At 34.9% G+C, this 19,368-nt stretch overlaps 2 protein-coding genes across 3 annotated transcripts; one reads left to right on the top strand and one right to left on the bottom strand.

Moving 5' to 3' along the window:
• Nucleotides 1-1,051: 1,051 nt before the first annotated feature.
• Nucleotides 1,052-17,810, top strand: Hsp110 (heat shock protein 70Cb). 2 transcript variants are annotated; one of them, XM_090109816.1, is made up of 15 exons: nt 1,052-1,392; nt 1,633-1,873; nt 5,236-5,377; nt 5,973-6,109; nt 6,250-6,404; nt 6,833-7,035; nt 7,560-7,678; nt 8,566-8,712; nt 9,677-9,794; nt 9,896-10,233; nt 10,774-10,887; nt 11,300-11,509; nt 12,194-12,336; nt 13,704-13,872; nt 15,596-17,810. In XM_090109816.1, the coding sequence occupies exons 1-15, from the start codon at nt 1,277-1,279 to the stop codon at nt 15,734-15,736; spliced, it is 2,493 nt and encodes an 830-aa protein (XP_089965942.1). In that variant the 5' UTR covers nt 1,052-1,276; the 3' UTR covers nt 15,737-17,810. The 2 variants fall into 2 exon arrangements, with proteins under 2 accessions (XP_089965942.1, XP_089965943.1); XM_090109817.1 differs by having other exon boundaries at nt 1,053-1,392; nt 9,896-10,155; nt 10,753-10,887.
• An 80-nt stretch (nt 17,811-17,890) lies between these two features.
• Nucleotides 17,891-19,014, bottom strand: LOC149902395 (cytochrome b-c1 complex subunit 8-like). Its single transcript, XM_090109818.1, has 2 exons — nt 18,843-19,014; nt 17,891-18,329 (listed from the first exon to the last, which is right to left on the bottom strand). The coding sequence occupies exons 1-2, from the start codon at nt 18,994-18,996 to the stop codon at nt 18,223-18,225; spliced, it is 261 nt and encodes an 86-aa protein (XP_089965944.1). The 5' UTR covers nt 18,997-19,014; the 3' UTR covers nt 17,891-18,222.
• Between the last annotated feature and the right edge of the window lie 354 nt (nt 19,015-19,368).

Consider the following 19,368-nt stretch of genomic DNA (forward strand, 5'->3'; position numbering starts at 1 on the left):
CGGTATATTCTGCTGTACGTTTGTAAACGTTTTCCAAATCAGTCAATAAATTTCCAGCTTGAAATTCGGACAAACACCTAATAAAAACTTTATACACCACATCACGGACACCGCTACGTTTAACCTTTTTCGTGATGTCTCCTTTTTTATTTAAATTTCTTGTTCTAAATAACAATTTTATCTCAATAATTCTCCACTTCACGAAAAAAACAACAAATTTTTATTCAACTTGACAGCTACATTGCCAATTCAGGGTTGCCAGGTAATGAAAAACGAATTAGTTCCAAAATAATTAATTTCATCTCTTTTATGTCGTACTATATCTATGTGCTATAATTATTGAAAATTTTGAAGTTTTTTCGCACTGAAATTTCTAATATATGTATTACAGAACGTATATGTATGTGTGATGGGATGACTGTTTCCAAAACACGATTGGAAAAATTTTGCTCGATAAAAAAAAATCCTGAAGTTACCTCTAAAATATGTATCATATAAATGCTCATTACAACCGTATTTTACGATAATTATTCGTATAAAATCACAAATACATAGGTCACAAATACATACCTTCTCGATTTCGTGACTGTTTTAGATTTAGAAAATACTAAATATTTTCATTCACTTTTTGATAATAATGTGAATGGCGCTTACGATTTTTAGTTTCGAGCACGTTGATTCCATACTAAACGCGGACCCCCTCACCCCTCACCTAAGGCGCGAATAGCTGAATTTTCGCTGAATGTATTTTTTTATTTTGTACTGCTACATAAATTTGATGTAATATTTAATAACATCAATAAATTTCTAAGATCGTTCAATAAACCTAGTTATCTAGTCAAGGTATACAAATGGCATGTTTTTTGTTTGTTACGATTCTACGTTTGATGCAATTTTACGTTTTCATAGAAAATGTTATTGTTTTAATGGGAAACTGGCAAATGAAAAATATTTAATTTTATAAATATGTGATATTTTTACTTATATTTTGAGAACAAATTCAGAAAAAATAAGTCTAAAAAAAAATTGTACTGTCATTTGAACTTTTATAGTCTGTTCTTCTAGAAATTTCGGGTACTTACAGAGACAGACGAAAACGAAATTTAGCGAATAATCGTCTCTGTATTAGGTATACTGTGGTGTTCTGTGTCGTAAAGCCGGCGTTCTCTTGCGATCAACTGATTAATTGTCAGGATAGAACAACGTGTTTTGCAAAATTCAATCAAAAGTTGTTCTGTGAAAATTCTTATTGTAATCCAATAATTATTACCAAAAAATGGCTGCGATGTCAGTTATAGGTATTGATTTTGGTAATGAATCTTGTTATATTGCTGTGGCAAAAGCAGGTGGCATTGAAACAATTGCCAATGATTACAGCCTGCGAGGTACTCCGTAAGTATATTTTTCCATATCTTTTGTATAACCTCTATCAACTATACTTATGGTATAACTTCATACAGAATAACCCTAAAATATTGCGATTAGAACGTCGAGATTCCTGAAAAGATACAATAAATATGTCAAAAAAAATCAATTAATGTTATTTTAATTTAAAAGTAATGTTTATCAATTTATAAATCGTCTATATCTGATGTGTGGTATATGTGGTATGAATCATTTGAAATATTTCAGATCATGTGTGGCCTTTTCACCAAAGAATCGTATATTAGGTGTAGCTGCAAAAAATCAAATGGTCACAAATATGAAAAATACCGTATTTGGCTTCAAGAGACTATTAGGTAGAAAATTCTCAGATCCACATGTTCAAAAAGAGTTGAAACAATTCCCGTTTAAAGTAGAACCGAGGGCTGATGGTGGAATTGGGATCAGAATAAATTATCTAGGAGAAGATAATGTGTTTAGTCCTGAACAGGTATTTCCTAATTAATGTAATTGTTAATTTATATTTTAAGAAAATTAATATAATAGGTATAAAATATTGGTCATTGCTTAGTGAGTCACCAACTAACAAATTAAAAAAAAATATATGAAGATTAACTTTTATTAATGTGTATTAACTAACTATATACAGTGGTGGACGTTTAATTAGAAACAGGTAACACGATGAAGTAGTCATCAAGTTTATTTAACATTTGTGTATTAAAGTATTAGAGATTAAGCATTATTTCATATGTAATAGAACACCCGTTTATCTAGTTTTATAATAAATTGCTTAATTTTAATCAAACGTTAGCTTAAATTAATAAAATCAAACAACTTTAGGTGAAGTCTGATTTCCGCGTATTTTCAGTCTGGACAACAAATTGGAAACAGCATGTTTCGAGTGTTCTAAAGTCAAAACCTATTAAAATGCCGTCAATATTTTTTTCATCTATAAATATTTGCACCGTTTTTTAAACATTCTATCTAAAAGTTTCTGAAAATTAATTTACTTTGCAGTAAAATGGGTAAAAGTAAGATTCGTGACCCATCAACAAGAAAAATAATTTTAAGTTTACAATTTGACAAAAGCTGGAGTTACAGGAAAATTGCAAATCATTTAGAGTGTTCGATAAAAAGATATTCAATGTTACAGTCTATTTCAATAAGCATGGTAGTTCTGATCAAGTGTCTAGAAAAGCTGGACCATGAAAAATCACTGCTCGCGAGGATAGGCAAATGATTCTTTTGGCAAAAATGGATCCATTTAAAAGCTCAAATTCTATTATAAAATTAGTTTTTTCCGAAGATGAACCACGCCATGTGTCGATGAGATCGGTTTTCGGGTGGTAAGTCGAGGCAAAATTGTTTGTGAGAGACGCCAGGAGAGTACAGCTTCTTATTATGCAGGGAACGACGATTTGCATTTACTAAGAAATATTGTTTGAGAACAGTCCGCCAGTGAAAAAGTTTTATTTTGGGACGAAACAAATTAATTTAATCAATTCTGATGGCAAAAGATACGCGCGTCGTCCAGTTAACCATACCTTAGATAATAAATTAAAAACAGTTAAGCAAGGCGGAGGAAACATTATAGTATGGGGTTGTTTTTAGATTGTTATAATCTTTATAGATAACAACGGCTTTACAACGTCGTGGCTCAGATTGTAAGAGATTTTCACACGTTTGCAAAAACATATTTCCTAATAGAATTGGAACCTTTAAATGGATCTATCTTTTCGAAAAGAATAATTTACCTATCCTCGCGAGCAGTAGTTTTTCATGGTCAAGCTTTTCTAGGCACTTAATCAGAAGTACCATGCTCTTTGAAATAAACTATAGCATTGAATATCTTTTTATCGAACACTCTAAATGATTTGCAATTTTCCTGTAACTCCAGTTTTTGTCAAAATGTAAACTTAAAATTATTTTTCTTGTTGATGGGTCACGAATCTTACTTTTACCCATTTTTGCTGCAAAGTAAATTAATTTTCAGAAACTTTTAGATAGAATGTTTAAAAAACGGTGCAAATATTTATAGATGAAAAAAATATTGACGGCATTTTAATAGGTTTTGACTTTAGAACACTCGAAACATGCTGTTTCTAATTTGTTGTCCAGACTGAAAATACGCGGAAATCAGACTTCACCTAAAGTTGTTTGATTTTATTAATTTAAGCTAACGTTTGATTAAAATTAAGCAATTTATTATAAAACTAGATAAACGGGTGTTCTATTACATATGAAATAATGCTTAATCTCTAATACTTTAATACACAAATGTTAAATAAACTTGATGACTACTTCATCGTTTTACCTGTTTCTAATTAAACGTCCACCACTGTATGTTACAAAATATAATATTCAAAATTGAAATAATAGCAATGATATTCTGTTATCATAAAATTCATAATGTGGTGAGTGTAAACATTTTTATGAATAGAAAAAAGTACGGGTTGACTTTAGAAACTTGCGGCACGAATTTCGGCGCGATTTTAATTTTTATCGATCGGTAATGATGCCCCCAAACATACATTCGCGGCTTTTCGTGCGGAAACGTGTAATTACAGAGAAATCTTTTTTTTAATTTTTGAGATTATGTTCAAAATTGTTTGAGTTTCATTGACAAAACTACAAGAATTGTGTTTGAAAGAGATAACAAATGTCTTAATGTACATATTAAAAACCATAGTTCATTCAAAAGCATGTTGCTGAGGGGACAACAATTCATACGGATTATTGGCGAGCATATGATTGTTTGGGGCAATATGGGTATGTTCATAAAAAAGGTAATCACTCAGACCCAGACAACCCATTTGTTGCCTCTGACCCATTTGAGTCCCAGTGGCATTTTGTAAAAAGATTTTTTAAAAAAGATAACTATAACCACCCAGCAAACTTCGGTGATAATATAGAGTATGTGGAGACGATGGGTGGAAAAAAATAAAATGGACCCATTCATTGCCATTGTAAATTGTATCAAACATGTATACAAGATTTGAATACATAATTATTTAAAAAAAATGTTTTTATTGTATGTATATTGCACATAAATTGTTAATCACAGAAACGAATCTGTCCACCCCGATTCCACGTGGTACTTGTCTGTCATACACTAGAGTGTATTAAAAAAGTCGGAGGCGCGGAGGAGCGTGGCGCCCGCGTGTGCTGAGGAGCAGGCAGAGTCAAGCGAGCCGGAGTGGCTGAGGCTGGTCGCCAAAGGCGACCAAAAAGCCGAAGCTACGAAGGCGAGTGAAGATTCCTGCCTGCAACGAGGTACACGGGGGCAAGCGCCACGTTCTGCAGCGCCGGAGCAGTCAAGAAAGCCCATAATCTTTGTTATATTTCTAACTACATCACTACATAGTATAAAACAAAGTCACTTTCTCGTCCCTTTGTATGCTTAAATCTTTCAAACTACGCAACGGATTTTGATGCGGTTTTTTTTAATAGATAGAGTGATTCAAGAGGAAGGTTTTAGTATATAATTTATTAGGTTTAAGTCAAAGCGGTCGAAGCCGCGGGCGGTAAGCTAGTATAAATATAATCTCAAAAAAATAAAAAAAAAATAGAAGGGGGGGTTTCCTCACTCCCCCACTTTATAGGGGGTCTCCCCTTACCTCCCCCCTCCCTTTCCCTCCCCTCCCCCCCCTTAACTCGTGCCGCAAATTTCTAAAGAAATACCAAAAGTACTTGTAGCAGGTTAAACAGAAACTAACTATATCTTGACTCTAAACCTTAATTTTAATATTTTATACAGATAATATAATTGAAATAAATGCTAGTACTGTTTTCTTAAAACATCCAGATTATTATTATGTTGAAAAATGTATTAATAAATGATATTATTTTTAGATAACTGCCATGCTATTTACAAAACTGAAAGAGTCTGCAGCAATCGCCTTACAAACTCCTATAAATGACTGTGTTATATCTGTACCTAGTTATTTTACCAATGCGGAGAGAAATGCTCTTCTTGATGCTGCTGCTATTGCAGGTTTGTCTTCATTATTTTTAATAAGATTAATGTTAATGACTTTATTTATATTTAATTTTCTATAAGCTTGTCTAGGTATGTACTTAGCTTAAAAGAGAGAGATAGAGACAATACAGAATCTATATTTTAGGTGTTTAATCTTTTGGCAAACAATGTAATCATCTCTTTAATATTGTGAATGGTCTATTGAGTTAAATCTATGGAGCTTAATAGACCATAGTTAAAAGATAACCTAGTTATTTCCGTAAATAGCATCATTTGAAAATACTGGTTGCCCTTGTATAATATATAACATCAAGTTGACTTACAATGGATTAACCTTGACCTTAGTGACGTTCAATTGTACTGTATCAAACCGACTGAAATGAAAATTTAATTATGTTTTTGTTAATTCGACTTGAATCTCTAATTCCTATTGATTCGATGACACTCTAAAGAAAGTAGAAAGTTATATATCAATAATGTACCTTTAGTTATTAAGTTTTTTTTAAATGTTATGGTTTGATAATAAATACGAGAAGTTAAAACATTACAAATCAGTTTAAAATGAAGACGATGCAATGCTGACTAAGATCTTTTTAATATTGTGTTTCAGGTCTGAATGTTTTGCGCCTTATGAATGAAACAACCGCAACAGCTTTGGCTTATGGTATTTACAAGCAAGATTTACCAGCTCCAGAAGAAAAGTCGAAAAATGTTGTTTTTGTTGACTTTGGACATAGTTCCCTACAGGTATTTCAAATTATAGATCTATCGTTCTAGGTGTTGTCAATATTTCTTCTTGTTTAAAATCTCATTACAGGAATTATATACTTAATAACTTTCTGTAAATAGCTCTGCTAAAGACATTAAGGATTAAAAATATTTTCTAGGTGGCAGCTTGTGCGTTCAATAAGGGTAAATTGCGTATACTTGCGACATCTTCCGATCCTTGCTGCGGTGGACGGGACATTGACATAGCCCTTGCTGAATACTTCTGTCAAGATTTCATGACCAGATACAAGTTGGATCCCAGGAAAAATCAAAGGTAGGAATTGGGTTCTTAAAGAAGTAATGACAAAAATTTTATTGCCTTCTTTTTGTGTTTCTTTTTCATAATTTTTGAAAAGCCTTTTTGACAATATGAGTTGAGAATTATCTACGAAACTAATAGTATACGGGCGAAAGTTTTACGTGACAACGACTTTTTATGTCTGTCTCTCTCGCTCTTAGGCGGGCTAACCATGCCCGCGTGCCTCTCACTCGCTCTCATTGTGAGCGCATAACGTGAGCGGAGCGTAACGCAGTTTCTTGAAGTGTCACCCGGCAAACCAATTTATAAGACGTTGTCACGTCAAAATATGCTAGTTCAGATATGCTAAAAAAAATTAAATTTTTAAATATGTTTATTTGCAATGTTCAGTACATTTACGTCTTTGATTCCATAGTAAGTCATGTATATTATTAAAATTACAGAGCATACTTGCGTCTATTGCAAGAAGTGGAGAAGTTAAAAAAACAGATGTCAGCGAACAGCACTCGCTTGCCTCTCAACATTGAGTGTTTTATGGAGGAGCGAGATGTTTCCGGTGACATGCAGCGCTCACAGATGGAACAGATCTGCGCCGACACATTTAACCGTGTCGAGAGGACATTGAGAAATATCCTCCATAACGCAAGTAGGTATCCCCTTTTTTTTATAGTGGGGAAATCTTCCAAAGATACCCACGGGCCCCGGGGAAGGAGCCGTGGGTTATGTCGGATTCTTAATGACTAAAACCCCACTGTGTTCCGTCGAGCCGCTTGAATGATGGGGCCGCGGGTATTTGTTAGAATTCTTCTGCGACCCCCTCGGCAAGTAGATATCCCCTGCTATACACTTATTCAATTATTAACATGGGAGTGAGTATTGACATAATTAAGTGGTGTCTGCAATGAGGAAGTCCCACCCCAGAAAATTTTATTGTATAAGTATGCTGCTTGGCATGGATTCATAATATTATGTAAATATTATATAAGAACTTTTATTTTGATATTATTGGAATCTAAATGAATATTCAATCAGAAGTTGAAAATCATGCCTCAATTTCTTCTGAATTATTTCATCGGCATCTTAAAAATATAGCTTTGACAGTTTAATAATAAGATACAAAAAATATTAAAGTTTGAATGTGAATTGATTTGATACAATGTCTACTTTCAGAACTGAGGCCCGAAGACATCAGCGCTTTAGAAATTGTTGGTGGCTCCACTAGAATTCCTGCCGTGAAAAGTTTGATTGAGCAAGTGTTTGGAAAAGCTCCATCAACTACTCTTAATCAGGTAGGTTCATATATTATTTGCGAAATACAGTATTTAATATTTTAATGAACAAATATATTTGCGATTTAAGAACAGTGTAAAATAAAGTAGATATTAGATGTCAATCATAAGTTAAGCAATAGAGATCTGATGTTATGATACAGTAAGATAGTAACATATCAATCATCAATAGATAATAATTTAGTACACTTATTACGTTTTAATTCATTTATTTTGTACAAGCTGTGCCCGTTTTAATCGCCGACAAACCCGCATGCATCCACTATTTAGACCCTTGTGGAGTTGATTCATGTCGCACCACGTTTAAAACCACTTTAGTTTCAATGCTCTGTGTATAATAAAAAAAAACAGTCCATTGAAAAATTACATTGAGGGTTAACTTTCTCAAAGAATGCAATTTTATTTGTGTAGAATGGGTTGCAGAATCTTACAAACAGTTTTACATTCCTTATCTCCGAATCTAACGATCCTACAGATTATACTGGCCGGTTGGCTTGGTTGGTAGTGGCCCTGCCTTCCAAGCCAGAGGTCGTGGGTTCAATCCCCACCCGGAGCAAATATTTGTGTGATGAACATAAATGTTTGCTCTGTGTCTGGGTGTTAATTATCTATATAAGTATTTATTTAAAATTATATATATATGTTTATCAGCCATCTGGTTTCCATAACACAAGCGAAAGCTTAGTATGGGATCAGATTGTGCCGTGTGTGAAAATTGTCCGGAAATATTTATTATTTATTATTTGATAAGACATTATTATGTATTAGTAACAAATTCAATTATCTACAACTTTGTTCAAGTTTTTTCAAGTGGGATTTTTATAAATTAACGGATAAACAAAATGTAACACACCCCAAACTGGTTATTACTATTCAATTGGTACCAGGACGAGGCGGTGTCCCGCGGGTGCGCGCTGCAGTGCGCGATGCTGAGCCCGGCGGTGCGCGTGCGCGAGTTCAACGTGACCGACGTGCAGCCGTACGCGGTGCGCCTCGCGTGGGACGCGGCGCGCGGCGAGGACGGCGATATGGAGGTTAGTTATAGATCGCGTCATGTAAAAAGAACGCTGACGGTTAAGCTGCGCATTGGCGATTTATTGGTCTATTTGGTGTTATGAGGTGGTATAAGAATAAATATGTGGTTGCGTAGCCACGACTCGAGAGCCTACTTCAAAAATAAAATAAGCAGCAAATAACTTTCGCGCTAAACTCGATACATGCCAAAACACACCCCATCACTTTCATCCAGCGTTCTTTTTACATGATTCGCGTTATACCGTAGTTTTTATTTTTGAAGTGAAACTTCTATATCGGTTGGAAAAAAATTTAGTGTAACATTTTTTCGTTACGCGCCATTTTTTTCTTATCCCTACCACGCGTGATTCGACGTATTTCTGTAAAGTTGCATATAGTAAATTATTTTTGAAAAATAAGGTCATAAAGAAGTTTCGCTTCTTACGTGTGTACACTAGTACACGCACACATTTTTTTAAGCTATTGCATAGCTTCTATCGCGGGCCTTGAGCGCGGGGACCGAATCGAGAAATTCCGGAACGAAAAAACCTAACGCTCCCCACTCCGACGGGCTCGGAGGTGTGGCTTGAAGGCATAGCATGCAATAGCTTTACCGCGGCAGGCCCGAATGTCACACGTCTTTTATTTTAAGGAATATAAAATAACGGTTTAATCATTATTGACTTGATAAGCATTTGGTTTGTTTATAAGAACAGAAACTGTTGTTGCAGCAGCAAGTCTGATGTTATGACCAAAAGAAATACGAATTAATTTACAATCAAATAGGGTTAAAATAGTTTTGTATTATATTCTACAATTACATTTACTTGTTATAAATATTATTTACATCAATATTTTAGATCAATTTGTCAATCATAAATGTTTCAAACGAAAATATCTGATATGATAAATAGTCATGTCATAAAGCAGTTTTTAAATTGAATAAATTGTTCTTACACTTTCTGTATATTTCTGTTCATGCAGGTGTTCCCAGCTTTCCATGCTGCGCCATTCTCCAAAATGCTTACATTCTATAGAAGAGAACCCTTCTCTGTCAGTGCTTACTACTCTGACCAAGTACCTTTCCCAGACACATTTATTGGTATGTACATGCATGTTTTTATTTATAATTGTGTTGTCTATAAATTTCAAAATGGCTAGTTCACTTGGTGACTGATGACTAAATATTCACTACAAATATAGGTCAATGGAACGTCAAAGACGTGCAGCCAACACCTGAGGGAGAGTCCCAAAAGGTTAAACTCAAAGTGCGCGTCAATATCCACGGAATTATAACGGTCGCATCCGCTTCCCTCGTGGAGAAGAAACAAGACGCTCAACAGAGCGACAATGTTGAAATGGAAAATTCCAACGAGAATGTACAAAACAATCAGACCGCTCAGGAAACTCCGATGGATACGAACGGAAGTCAGGAACAACAGAACGGACCCGATAATCAAGAGGTGAGGGAAGATGAAATGAAAGGGGAGCCGCAACAAAAACAATCGTGGACACAGAGAGTAGGACAGTGGTTCAGCGGGGTATGTGTCGGTAGCGCGTTTGTGGAGTGTACTGTGGTGTCTTTTGCCTTAAATTTGTTCCCAGTTTGTCAATTCTGACGAAATTATTACAAAGACGCAAAATTATTTGGTTTCATCGACGTTTGATACAAAGAAATGCAACAGGCATCACAAACTTTGAACCTTCCCCACCCTCATTGGAGGCCCCATTTGCACAAAATTTTTGAAGACTACTTGAAAAATAACAACGTTTGTCTCTGTGTCCACGCATGTTTTTGTTCTCCTGCTGTTATAATTCGTTTTGTGTTTTTATTTTTTTGGCAGCGTTTGGATAATGTAAGATTTTGAATGTTTTTTGTTTTCCGCTTATGGTGATGGTACTGTAGGTGCAAATGGGTCATCACATGGCTTGGAAATATTTATTTCAATATCGTTTCGTTCATTACCAGCCATAAGTTGCAAAACAATATAGTCCAGGCCAGCGTGATGGTGGGGAGAAAGATATATTTCGTGGTATGAATCGGTTGCCATTATTTACAGGATGCCAATGACGATAAAAAGGACAAGTCCAAAGATAAGACTAAGAAGGTCCTTGTTAAAACAATTGAATTGCCAATTGATGCCAGAACACATGGCTTCTCTCAAACTGAGTTGAACAGCTACTTGGAACAAGAGGTATGTTATTTTTATACTTCAATTTAAGTCAATATCTAATAATTTTTTTATTTGATTATCGGTAATATGTTATATATGTATTGTTATTGAATTAACTTTGAAAACGCACTTTTTAGTACCATTTCAATTTCATGTTTGACGACGCGGTTGGCGCAGTGGTAAAGTAACTGCCTACTGAGCCGACGGTCCCGGGTTCGATCCCCGGTCAGGGCAAATATTTGTGTGATGAACTCAATTATTTGTTCTTGGGTCTGGGTGTTATTATCTATATAATATGTATTTATAATATTATATTTATCGTCGCCTAGTACCCACAACACAAGCCTTAATTGAGCTTACTGTGGGACTAGGTCGATTTGTGTAATAATGTCCTATAATATTTATTTATTTATTTATGTTTAATATTTCACAGGGCAAGATGCAAGCCCAGGACCGTCAAGAGAAAGAGCGTGCTGATGCGCGTAATGCTCTCGAGGAATATGTATATGAGTTGCGTGGAAAGTTGTCTGAAGGCGAAGTGTTGCACGACTTCATCGCTGAGGATCAACGTAGTCGCCTCGTCAACCAGCTGGACTCGCTCGAACAGTGGCTGTATGATGAGGGCGAGGACCAGAACAGACAGGTATTCGGAATGAGTATTTAAACATTATTTAGTTTGAATGAAATAAGAAATGTGCTAATTTTCTTAAATGATCTAACTAGCTTTCCGCCCGCGGCTTCGCCCGCGTTTTCAAAGAAAAACCCGCATAGTTCCTGTTCCCGTGGGATTTCCGGGATAAAACCTATCCTATGTGTTAATCCAAGTTACCCTCTATATGTGTGCTAAATTTCATTGTAATCGGTTCAGTAGTATTTGCGTGAAAGAGTAACAAACATCCATACATCCATACTTATAAACTTTCGCCTTTATAATAGTACTAGATTTCCGCCCGCGGCTTCGCCCGCGTTTGCAAAGGAAAACCCGCATAGTTCCCGTGGGATTTCCGGGATAAAAACTATCCTATGTGTTAATCCAAGTTACCCTCTATATGTGTGCTAAATTTCATTGTAATCGGTTCAGTAGTTTTTACGTGAAAGAGTAACAAACATCCATACATCCATACATCCATACATCCATACATCCATACATCCTTACAAACTTTCGCCTTTATAATATATATTAGAATAGAATTATAGATTAAGATTATCACATGCTTTGTCTATATTTTTAATCATTACTAACATACTGTTAGTAATGAGTTGCGGAACTTCATTAAAAATCTACAGACTTGCAAAAACTATAGGTTTTTAACCATAATAATTACAGGTTTACAGCGATAAGCTGACAGAGTTGAGGACGGAGGGCGAGCCCATTAAGCAGCGGCGCCTCGAGTTCGAGTTGCGCCCCGGAGCATTAGATGACTTCGCACTAGCTATACAGTTGACTAACAAAGCCGTGGATCAATACAAGTAATTTATCTATTATTGTTGAGCCAATTTAATAGGCAACATTTGACGTCTATCAATTTTATCTTCCTAGGGTGGTAACCTGCTTAAAAACATCGATTAAAGTGAATTAATCGATACGGACTTGAAGCATTTGTCAATCGAACTTGAAACACATGTCAATAATTTATGATGATTTTTATTCCCAAGTAATCAATGCATTCGATTCTAGATGTCAGTTTTCGATTTTTAGAGTAACGTCTCTGGTATTTAAAAAGAAAAAACGTTTATTGACACAAAATTGTAGCGACGTCTGATCTTTAAATCAGAAATTGTTTATTATGTTTAGAATGGTTTATCAGTAAAATCAAATCCTAAAATTACTTGTATCGGTCATTATTGTTATAAATATGTAATCGTAATTGAAAAAAAGTTAAGCAAATGTGCAGTTCTAACAAAACGAAATATCATGTTATTCTATGTCGTCGTTACTAGGTTACGTTGTTGAATTTTGTTGAACTGTCAAATGTCGCCTATTAAAATGGCTCTACTATAATTGTTAGCATTAAATATATTATTTTTTACCATTGTTATTTTGTTTTTTATGAAGTGTTGACAGTTGAATCAATATAGTAAAATATAAGTTGCTTTTTCTTGGTCCATCTAATTTATGTAATGTAAATATATTAAAAATTGAATATTATAATGAACTGCTAATATAGTATGTATATTAGGATATACTAGATTTTCGCCCGCGGCTTCGCGCGCGTTTTAAAGTAAAAATCCGCATAGTTACCGTTCCTGTGGAAATCCAGGGATAAAAATATGTCGCTACGTCTTATGCTGGGTATTCAGCTACCTGCATACCAAATTTCATTGTAATCGGTTCAGTAGTATTTGCGTGAAAGAGTAACAAACATCCATCAATCTAAATCTATAATATTAGTATGGTTTGGTTAGCCGCGTACTGACTGAGCGAGCAGCCTCGTGAGGCAGTCGCGTGAGGCAAATCCTCGGTCGGTCAAGACAAGCCTCGCCCGAGGCAAACCCACGCGCTGCCTCTCCCGAGCCTGTCTCGGCCCGAGCCAAACATTGTCGCTCGCTCAGTCAGTACGCGGTTATTAGTGAAAAATTTACATCATTTTACTGTTCAATGATCCATAACTATTTGACTCAAAAAAGACGGGTTGAACTCCGGGAGTGCCGGCAGAAGTGAAAACTTGATTATAAACGTTGAGCATGTTTGTTATTTTGGAATGGTATCCGTCTTACGCTTTTTCGATCAGGACGCGAGTTTAAGATTTTATACCCATTACAGAAAAAGTGCTCAACGCCGCTAAAGAAGTTTTCACTTCAAAAAGTCCAATAATAACCTATACTCTGTGTGGCAGGTCCGGCGACGCGAAGTACGCGCACCTGAGCGAGGCGGACATACAGAAGGTGTGCGAGGCGAGCAAGAGCGCACTCAGCTGGCTGGAGGGCGCGCGGCAGGCGCTCGCGCACGCGCCGCGACACCTGCCGCCGCCGCACACCACGCACCAGATCCGCCAGGAGAGACAGGTGACGTATATGTTTTAACCTCAATTTCAATGATATTGAATATTGGTGACCTGGTTGACCCCGCACAGGTTTTTCCTAGTGGGTTAACCAGGGATTTACAATTTATATGAGTTTGTAAAAAATTGTGAAAACAAAATAAATAAATTTTGATTTGATTGGTATTTTAAGCCTTTAAAATATTTTTGTTTCATTCAATGAAAAATTATAGAGTTTTAAACATTAATTAGATAAAGCACTCACCTCACTCCCTTAGACCACAGATATTTGTTCAATCTTGTGTCTTACTAGCGCCCGCTTTGTCTAAAACCTAATAAATTATATACTAAAACCTTCCTCGGGAATCAATCTATTTAATAAAAAAACCGCATCAAAATCCGTTGCGTAGTTTTAAAGGTTCAGGCATACATAGGAACAGAGAAAGCGACTTTGTTTTGTACAATGTGGTGATGTATAATCTTATTAGCTTTCCGCCCGCGGCTTCGCCCGCGTTTTCAAAGAAAAACCCGCATAATTCTCGTGCCCGTCGATTTCCGGGTTAAAATCTATCCTATATGTTAATCCAAGTTACCCTCTATATGTGTGCTAAATTTCATTGCAATCGATTCAGTAGTATTTGCGTGCAAGAGGAACAAACATACACACACTCACATCCATCCTCACTTTCGCATTCATAATATTAGTAGGAAGGATAGGATAGGATATAGTACAGGCAGTTTAATATGATCAATAGAACTAGTAGCTTTTCATACACTGATTACGTAAAAAATACTTAAAACTCGGCTTATCGGTGATCTTTAGTGAGATTGAGATTGAGAATGAACATCATTAAATTACAAAACCTGCATAATAATTTATTATTTAATAATTCTTTCAAACTCAAACTTATTTATCTTAGGGCCGATTTTTCAATCCCGAGATAAACAGTCTAATAACTACCCCTCGAATAGATTTATTCAATTATTTATCTAACTCATAACGGCTCGCCTATTTTTCAATCGTGATTTATTTGATGAACAACTATCTGACCAAATATTTCCATATTGGCAGCTCTGCACTCGGAGTGGCGAAACAAACATATTAAATTAGTCAGGTTAGAGCGGGATAGAGTCAACTCTTGCAATTTGTCAACAACCGTCATTATGACTCACGTCATGTATTGCTCTTGTCTTCTATGATTGTTGATTGTTGTTTTGATTCGAGTAAAGAGTTTGGTTAAATTTGTGTTTCAATTTATATATTTTACGATGGAAACGACATACTTAAAGGCAGCGTTCGGCAAATTTTCAATGGCATGGTCATCAGTACTATCAAAAACATCAATTTCAATATGATTTTAATTGATAATAATTATATAGAAAGAGGTTTAATTGTTAATAATTCTTCGCTCTATGTTATGACATACGAAAATATCCCAAATTTGACGCGTCAGTTGTCAACTCAAACGCCTAACCGTCGAATAGCGCGCTATCTGGCCGTTGGAGCGGCAAATAGATTTATTCCTCAAATAACGTAGTTATTCGATAGATACGTCCTATTCGTCTGTTGAAAAATTGAATATTTTGTTAACTGAAGAATAAAGTCTATATAGCTGTTTATCTGGGCATTGAAAAATCGGCCCTTATATAATTACTTTTGAATCGTCATAACATTTTTTTACATTTACCACCAAACTTTATCAAACAATTCTAATACTTGATTATTAACCAATATACTTGAATAACAGAGCTTCGAGAACACCGTGAACCCGATCCTGAACAAACCCAAGCCCAAGGAGAAGACGCCCCCACCAGCTAACAACACGGCCGGTGATGGGCAGAACGCACCCGAACAGCAAGCCTCGCAGGAACAAATGGACGTCGAGTGAAACCCTCGCTATTAACGCCTGCCTCCTTAGACAAGTGGCTTTCTATTAAAGTTCAATAGAATAGATTATGAATGTATGAGATTGACGTAATCAATCGTCGTCGTCGTCGTCGTAATCAAACGTCAATCTCATGCATTCATAATCTATTCTATTGAACTTTACGCTAATAGAAAGCCACTTGTCTAGGGGGGCTGGTTTTCACTTTGATAAGTGCAAGTGCAGGTTATTAGTGCAGGTGATTAGTAGGCTGTGTAGTAAAGTGAATAGAAGCGTGTTCTCCCTCCCCCCCCTCGCAGCGTGCCTGCCACTAAACACGTCTGGACAGGAGTGTTTAGTGTTTAGCGAATAGCGTTTAGTGTGTAGCGTCAGACGCTTGTTGTACAAAATGGCAAAGTGGACCGAAGACACAACCTATAAATTTGTGCAGGAGTATCTAAAACTTGAACTAAATAAGAATTGGACACTAAATGCACTACTCACCTACACTCGCACTACACACCTACACTCGCACTAATCACCTGCACTCACACTAATCAAAGTGTAAACCAGGCTTAACACGGACCCTTGAACAGTCCAACGAACCGCGAATCACTTATATCCCCCCATAAAATATCTACTCAACTGTCACGCTTAAACTAACAAGCCTTAACCGTTTCAGTTACGAATTTGTCCTTTATAAGCGCTATGTTATGGATTCAACCATCTCGGACTTTAATTGCCTGACAATTTTTTATTATTCGCGGTTCCCGTGTTACGTATTCGCCACTTGGACTTCATCAAGTCGTCCGTGTTATACTTAGACTATATATTGCAGGAATATTTGCTCCGATTCGCCCATAGGAATAATTAATAATAAACGTGATTTCGATTGTAATGTCGCTCTATACATTACATCACAGTCTAGTATAATTCACCTAGATAGATAGGTACATAATTACATTTCATTCACTATAAAAGAATGTAAACATTGAAATGGTATTAGCTTAGATTCATTGAATCTCTTCTTGCACTATGCTATACTCGGTGCCTGTAGCTTATCCCACCATGACGAAATATCATCATGAATAGGATAATTTATGAAAAAATCAATAGTTTATGAATTTTAGGTACTTAAGTAGTTATTACTTAATCCTATGGGTGTAATGAACTAACTCACAGTATATATTATTTAATTAGTCAATATTTAATTTGGTTCCCATTTACATTGTGTATTTCCTATTGAATGATGCATCGGTGATGCGAGGAGTTGATGTAAAGCAATTATTTAATTTTAGTGCATTTCTAATTCGAAGTAACGCAGGATAGTATTATTAATACGATTTTATTTTTTGGTAATATTTTATATATTTTGTGCATTTTATGCGTAGTTACATTATCAGTGAGCATGTGATAAAATGGTTATGTTTTTTTTTTCATTGTATGGGTATAAGAGTTAAAACTTTAGTAGCTTATGCATTCGGTTAAAAATACGGTGAAAATAAATCAGATTTTAGTCAAATTAGTAATGGATTACAATTTTCAACTTTTCTGCATAATACACTATTGTGCCTATTTGCTATTTAAATTCAGTTGAAATAATGTATATTTAATGAATTATTGTGCAATGACTTGACTTTAATATTCATGTATACATTTACCAAGAGTTCTAATTCTTTGATGATTTTGGTGCTCATAATGCAAATCTTTTTCATTTTGCTGCACACTGTGTGATATTAGTGGTATATCAAATTTGATGTAAACATAGGCACATATAGAAATGTAAACTGTTTCTTATCCAAAAAACGAACAAACAGGTCATTGTCTTAATTGTCAGTAGTAACATTCCAAAGGACAACTTGATCTACAAGACTAAAATTTATCTTAGATTATTTTTATTACTCTTTGGCATAATTATCTAAAGTTTAATAATTAATGAAAAGCTTTGTGTTTCAAATAACATTCACCAATAACTTGCAGATATGCGGTCAAGAATCCTTTGGCCTATTTTGTACCTTTAAAATAAATGGTTGAACCATTTCAATGTTACAATGTGCATTCATAATGTTAAAAAGCTTAGTAAAGAAATTTAACAATATTTTGGTTTTTTACTTATTCCTATAGAAGTATCGTGAAGATATCAGTCGCAAAATATGTGAGCTGTTACACCAGGCATAACTCTTCCAGTTATTCTAGAACTCGCTACGCCAATCTGAGTTCACATGATTTTTGTAAGTATTTAGTTTATTGTGTTATACAAAATAATCTTTTAAGCTGCATCAGAGTAAGACAAATTATTTAAACTTACAAACATCAGTTCTAGCATTCACCAAAAAATAAAACACAAGTACATTATGAATAAAACATTGTCTTTATATTTATACACAATAATTTAAAAGAAACTGAATGAACCTATATTGCAACTTAATTGGCATGTTTGTTCCAATTGTTTTATAAGATTCGCACATAATTAAAATAAATAGATACTGAATTATTTTAAAAAGCTGTATTCATGCATCTGGATTAACTTCATTAACAAAGTCTGCTGGATTTTTCCGTTGTTTAAATTTGTATGATGCTTCAACAGAAGTATATACAAAATACGCAGTGAGAAATACTGTAACAAATTAAATATTCCTGTTATTTCACATACCCTTTTCAATCTCTTTTACAAACGTTTAAAATCTTCTCTCAATAGGTATCGTAATTAATTTTAGGCCATGGCCTATGATTTTATCACACTCGTATATTCGCTTGTGGGAATTGAAATTTAATGTGCTACAGAGTAAGTAAAAGTGTGGTTAAGTGGAAAAACAATTTGATGTCCCTATCATAAGTTCTAATATTTATAAGGGAATTAATAAGAAATAAAGGCAATTTCAATGATATACAGCCCTAGGTCAAAACTTTGAGATGAGAAAAAAATGTACCTACAAATAGTATCCTGGATTTAAACTTCCAAAAGAGCTTGTAAAATAATAGGTACTGAAACTAGAGAGATAGAAAAATAACTAATTACATATTATCTGTGAGTGTGGAAGAGTTTTTACATCAGGGCTCATATTTATAACATAAAAGATATAAAAAGTGTATAATTAATAGAAATCCATAGAAAAAAAATTAAACATACCTGGTAACCAAGTCAAAATGGTTGGTCTTGTTCGTGTTATTACATTAGGCAGTCCATGCTTAATAACGCCAGCAAATGGTCTCATCTCATGAGGAGACAGTGAATAATATATAATCCCTCTAATAGTAGCTAATTCACCGAAATGTTTACCCATTTTTATTTACTAGTTCAAAATAAGCGTATCCAATTGAGATCAAATTCAACTTTAATCACATTTGAAGTTTTATTCCATTGTTTTGATGAGGTTTTACCACAGGGTTTTACCAAGGTTTTACTTTACTCATATTTATTATCTAGGCCTAGTATATAATTTCTATAGAAAATGCCTGTTAAGCACTATGTACACAGGTGGTTTTTATATCACGCCCTCCAAAATAAATCTATACTAATATTATAAAGCTGAAGAGTTTGATTGTTTGAACGCGCTAATATTATCAGGAACTACTGGTCCGATTTGAGAACTTCTTTCGGTGTTAAATAGCCCATTTATTGAGGAAGGCTATAGGCTATATATGAGCGGAGAAAA

This window comes from Colias eurytheme, chromosome 15, assembly GCF_061535395.1.
Source record: "Colias eurytheme isolate Ceu_HAF_F1 chromosome 15, ilColEury1 Martin Lab GWU primary, whole genome shotgun sequence".
Classification (NCBI taxonomy): Eukaryota; Metazoa; Arthropoda; class Insecta; order Lepidoptera; family Pieridae; genus Colias; species Colias eurytheme.

Coding starts and splice junctions, on each gene's coding strand:
- Hsp110 (XM_090109816.1), top strand. CDS start 1,277: ATGGCTGCGATGTCAGTTATAGGTATTGATTTTGGTAATGAATCTTGT. Junction 5,378..5,972: donor TGATGCTGCTGCTATTGCAG/GTTTGTCTTCAT, acceptor ATTGTGTTTCAG/GTCTGAATGTTTTGCGCCTT. Junction 12,337..13,703: donor AAAGCCGTGGATCAATACAA/GTAATTTATCTA, acceptor TCTGTGTGGCAG/GTCCGGCGACGCGAAGTACG.
- LOC149902395 (XM_090109818.1), bottom strand. CDS start 18,996: ATGGGTAAACATTTCGGTGAATTAGCTACTATTAGAGGGATTATATAT. Junction 18,330..18,842: donor CATTTTGACTTGGTTACCAG/GTATGTTTAATT, acceptor AATTTGTTACAG/TATTTCTCACTGCGTATTTT.